This window comes from Leopardus geoffroyi, chromosome A3, assembly GCF_018350155.1.
Source record: "Leopardus geoffroyi isolate Oge1 chromosome A3, O.geoffroyi_Oge1_pat1.0, whole genome shotgun sequence".
In the NCBI taxonomy this organism is placed as follows: Eukaryota; Metazoa; Chordata; class Mammalia; order Carnivora; family Felidae; genus Leopardus; species Leopardus geoffroyi.
In genome coordinates this window covers 62298547-62301711 of record NC_059336.1, presented here as the reverse complement: position 1 = coordinate 62301711, position 3165 = coordinate 62298547, and the positions used below count along the sequence as shown (strand labels likewise).

The window sequence follows — 3165 nt, the reverse complement described above, 5'->3', positions numbered from 1 at the left end:
GTACCAGTGCCTAGTAGTGCCAAGGCAGGAACAGATGCCCCTTAAGACTGCTGCAGGCTTTAATACCATTGCTGACCAAAAATAGCCTCGCTAGGGCAGCGAAAGTGTCTCAAGATCTTCAGAGAACTATTCGGATCAAGAAAGAGTAGCCTTGCCCAAGCTGAACGCTCTCGAGTTGTTGATCAAACCTCTTGGTTTTTAAAGTTTCAAAGTCTGTCACATGATGGACACAACTGCTATTACTATGTTGTCAATGACATAATAGTCCTCTCTACTCCAGCGCGAGAGTTCATTAAGGAAGTCCTAATATCCAACTCCAAAACAAGTTCAAACCACGAACAATTTTGTCCAAAACAAGCTTTTAAGGGGCGCCTGGGTGGCGCAGTCGGTTAAGCGTCCGACTTCAGCCAGGTCACGATCTCGCGGTCCGTGAGTTCGAGCCCCGCGTCGGGCTCTGGGCTGATGGCTCAGAGCCTGGAGCCTGTTTCCGATTCTGTGTCTCCCTCTCTCTCTGCCCCTCCCCTGTTCATGCTCTGTCTCTCTCTGTCCCAAAAATAAATAAACGTTGAAAAAAAAATTAAAAAAAAAAAAACAAAACAAGCTTTTAAAACGTGGATTTGAAATCATAAGTCAGTACACAACAGCCCCCCTTAACCTGTTCCTTGTTTAATAACCGCCCGGTGTCGCCATCCCCTCACTCCACATCACCAAAGGCCTTGGCCCTGGGAGGGGTCCTAAATCTGGCCCTATCCTTCTTCCCCTCCTCGGTCCCACCTCAGGCCTGGACCACATCACCGGCAATGACTTCATCACCTCAGCACCACTGTAATAGGAAATTGATGCTAGGACTGCGGGTAGGTCCTGCCCAAGTTCTTACACACTGGGCCAATGCAAGAAGTTCGCGATGGCTCACACTGCCCGGCCAGCCCGCACAACAGTTAACATGGTGGCTTTTAGGAGCCTGCTCCTAAATTTAAATCATTTGAGGTCCAGCAAGTCTTCTGACAGACTCGGGCTTAACAACTTCCACCTAGCAGCCGCTACGTTTACAAAACACACCTAGCAGGAAAGACGCACAGGAACTCCACTGTGGCCGCCCCATTCTATGGACGAGTCCTCAGAGCTCCAGGGGCGCAAAATGAGCTGCCCAGCCTTAGTAAAGGGCAAAGCCCCAGAGCCTACATCTCAAACCAAGAACGCCCCCACACCTCCCGCGCTGCGCAGCGGCTAGCAGTGAGAACCACGCATGCGCAGACTTTCCCCTTTCCTCCTCCCTGAGTGGGGAGGGCTCCAGGACAGAAGGAAGCGGAAGTCTGATACCTGGTGGCGGAGGAAAAGCCCTCCCCCGGAGGTCACGCCTCTCCCCAGAGCCTGTTCCCGGAAGTGCTGCTGTTTGTAGCGGGCGTGATGGCTTCAAGGTTACTTCGTGGAGTTGGATCGCTGGCCGCGCAGGCCCTCAGGGTCCGCGGTCCCAATGGAGTCGCCGCAGTGCGCTCCATGGCATCTGGAGGTACTCGGCCCGCCCGGCGCGTTAGGGAGTGGCGCCGTTGCCCTCCCGGGGTGGTGCCAGGGCAGCGAAGCGGGGGTGGGCCGTTCAGCTAGTCGGGGCCCCAGTAACCGCTTCACGGCCCCGAGTGCCTCAGTCTCCGCGGGCATCCTCATGTTATACCTGACCGCCTTTGCTGCCGCTCACCGAACGACCCCCGCTGCGAAAAAATCCTAAACTGTGGTGTCGGGTGACCTTGGGGGACAGGGGTTGCAACGGGGATGTGGAGGGGCTAAGCCGCTCTTCAGGTTTGCGCTCACTTCAAGTTGGATGAACCCCACCCCATTAGGACTCTGATTTGCTTTTAGAAAAAAATGTGTAGAAAAATTGGCCTCCGTGGTTGAAGGAAGAAAAAGATTACCCTGTGCTTCCGCTTTGGGGGATCATGACAATGGTCCTTAAGGGACAACGTGTATGAGTAGCCTTTAGGAGCTTGTAAACTATATGTAATCATTTATGTATATGCATTTTTTTTCTCCTGATAATTCAGACATCACAATTCACGTATTTTCCTTTAGGCGGTGTTCCTACTGATGATGAGCAGGCAACTGGGCTGGAGAGGGAGGTCATGATGGCTGCTCGGAAGGGACTGGTGAGAAACTCCTTTCTGTGTCTTCTCTGGAGCTCATGGTCTTGGATGGGATCAGAGCAGTATCCTCTCTGGTAGCATTTAACATAGGAAACCTGACTTGTGGGAACAGTACCACCAGCCTCTGGAGGGTAGGGATCATTTGGCATAATGGCTTATTCTTTTTCAGGACCCATACAATATGCTAGCCCCAAAAGCAGCTTCAGGCACCAAGGAAGACCCTAATTTAGTGCCATCTATCACTAACAAGCGAATTGTGGGCTGCATCTGTAAGTACCTCACCACTATTTTCTTGTCCATTTGTTTAATATATCCTATACAGGATGTCAGTAATATGTTTCAAGTCTTTTGTGTGTATGTTGTGTGTAAAGGGGATATGTGCATAAATAAGTTATTCTAAGGGTCCCCTGGTCCTTTCAATTTTCATTTACCTAAGTAGGTTATCCTTACTGTAAAAATATTTAGAACATCAGTAATACCAGCTCATTGGAGATGCAGCATGAAGGAATATTCATCTAGAAAATATTGTACTTCCTCTTGGCCAGATACCATTTTAGGCTCTAGGGATATATACCAGAATGGACTGTGCTTTGGGATTCTACATAGGCAGAGGAACTGTTAGAACCTAATAGTGACTCTGATGTGAGGTCAGTTTACTCATAGATAAACTCGGCCTCATTTCATCTGCAAAGTGGGGAAGGAGAGAGCTTGAACTGACCTCTTAAGATGTTAACTGTAACTTTGTGTCTTAGAGGTGTCTGAGGATCAGGCTGGTACTGAAAGTCTCCACTTCTAGGTTGGATGGCCTACAACCACATTTTACCTTTCAGGTGAAGAGGACAATAGTGCTGTCATCTGGTTCTGGCTTCACAAAGGCGAGGCCCAGCGATGCCCTAGCTGTGGAACCCATTACAAGCTGGTGCCCCATCAGTTGGCCCACTGAGCCTTTGCACTAACTTACTCAAAATGTGCTATAAAGTTTCTTCTTTCCAATAAAGACTAGCCATTGCATTGGCTCCTTCTCCCATAA

General features: G+C 49.7%; 1 protein-coding gene across 1 annotated transcript; it reads left to right on the top strand.

The window, feature by feature from the left end:
• Window positions 1-1355: 1355 nt before the first annotated feature.
• On the top strand, window positions 1356-3165 carry LOC123580690 (cytochrome c oxidase subunit 5B, mitochondrial). Its single transcript, XM_045445812.1, has 4 exons — window positions 1356-1510; window positions 2065-2138; window positions 2305-2404; window positions 2966-3165. The coding sequence occupies exons 1-4, from the start codon at window positions 1408-1410 to the stop codon at window positions 3076-3078; spliced, it is 390 nt and encodes a 129-aa protein (XP_045301768.1). The 5' UTR covers window positions 1356-1407; the 3' UTR covers window positions 3079-3165.

Excerpts from the sequence above, each read along its gene's own strand:
- LOC123580690 (XM_045445812.1), top strand. The coding sequence starts at position 1,408 with ATGGCTTCAAGGTTACTTCGTGGAGTTGGATCGCTGGCCGCGCAGGCC. Across the intron at positions 1,511-2,064 it reads GCGCTCCATGGCATCTGGAG|GCGGTGTTCCTACTGATGAT; the intron begins GTACTCGGCCCG and ends ATTTTCCTTTAG. Across the intron at positions 2,139-2,304 it reads TGGCTGCTCGGAAGGGACTG|GACCCATACAATATGCTAGC; the intron begins GTGAGAAACTCC and ends ATTCTTTTTCAG.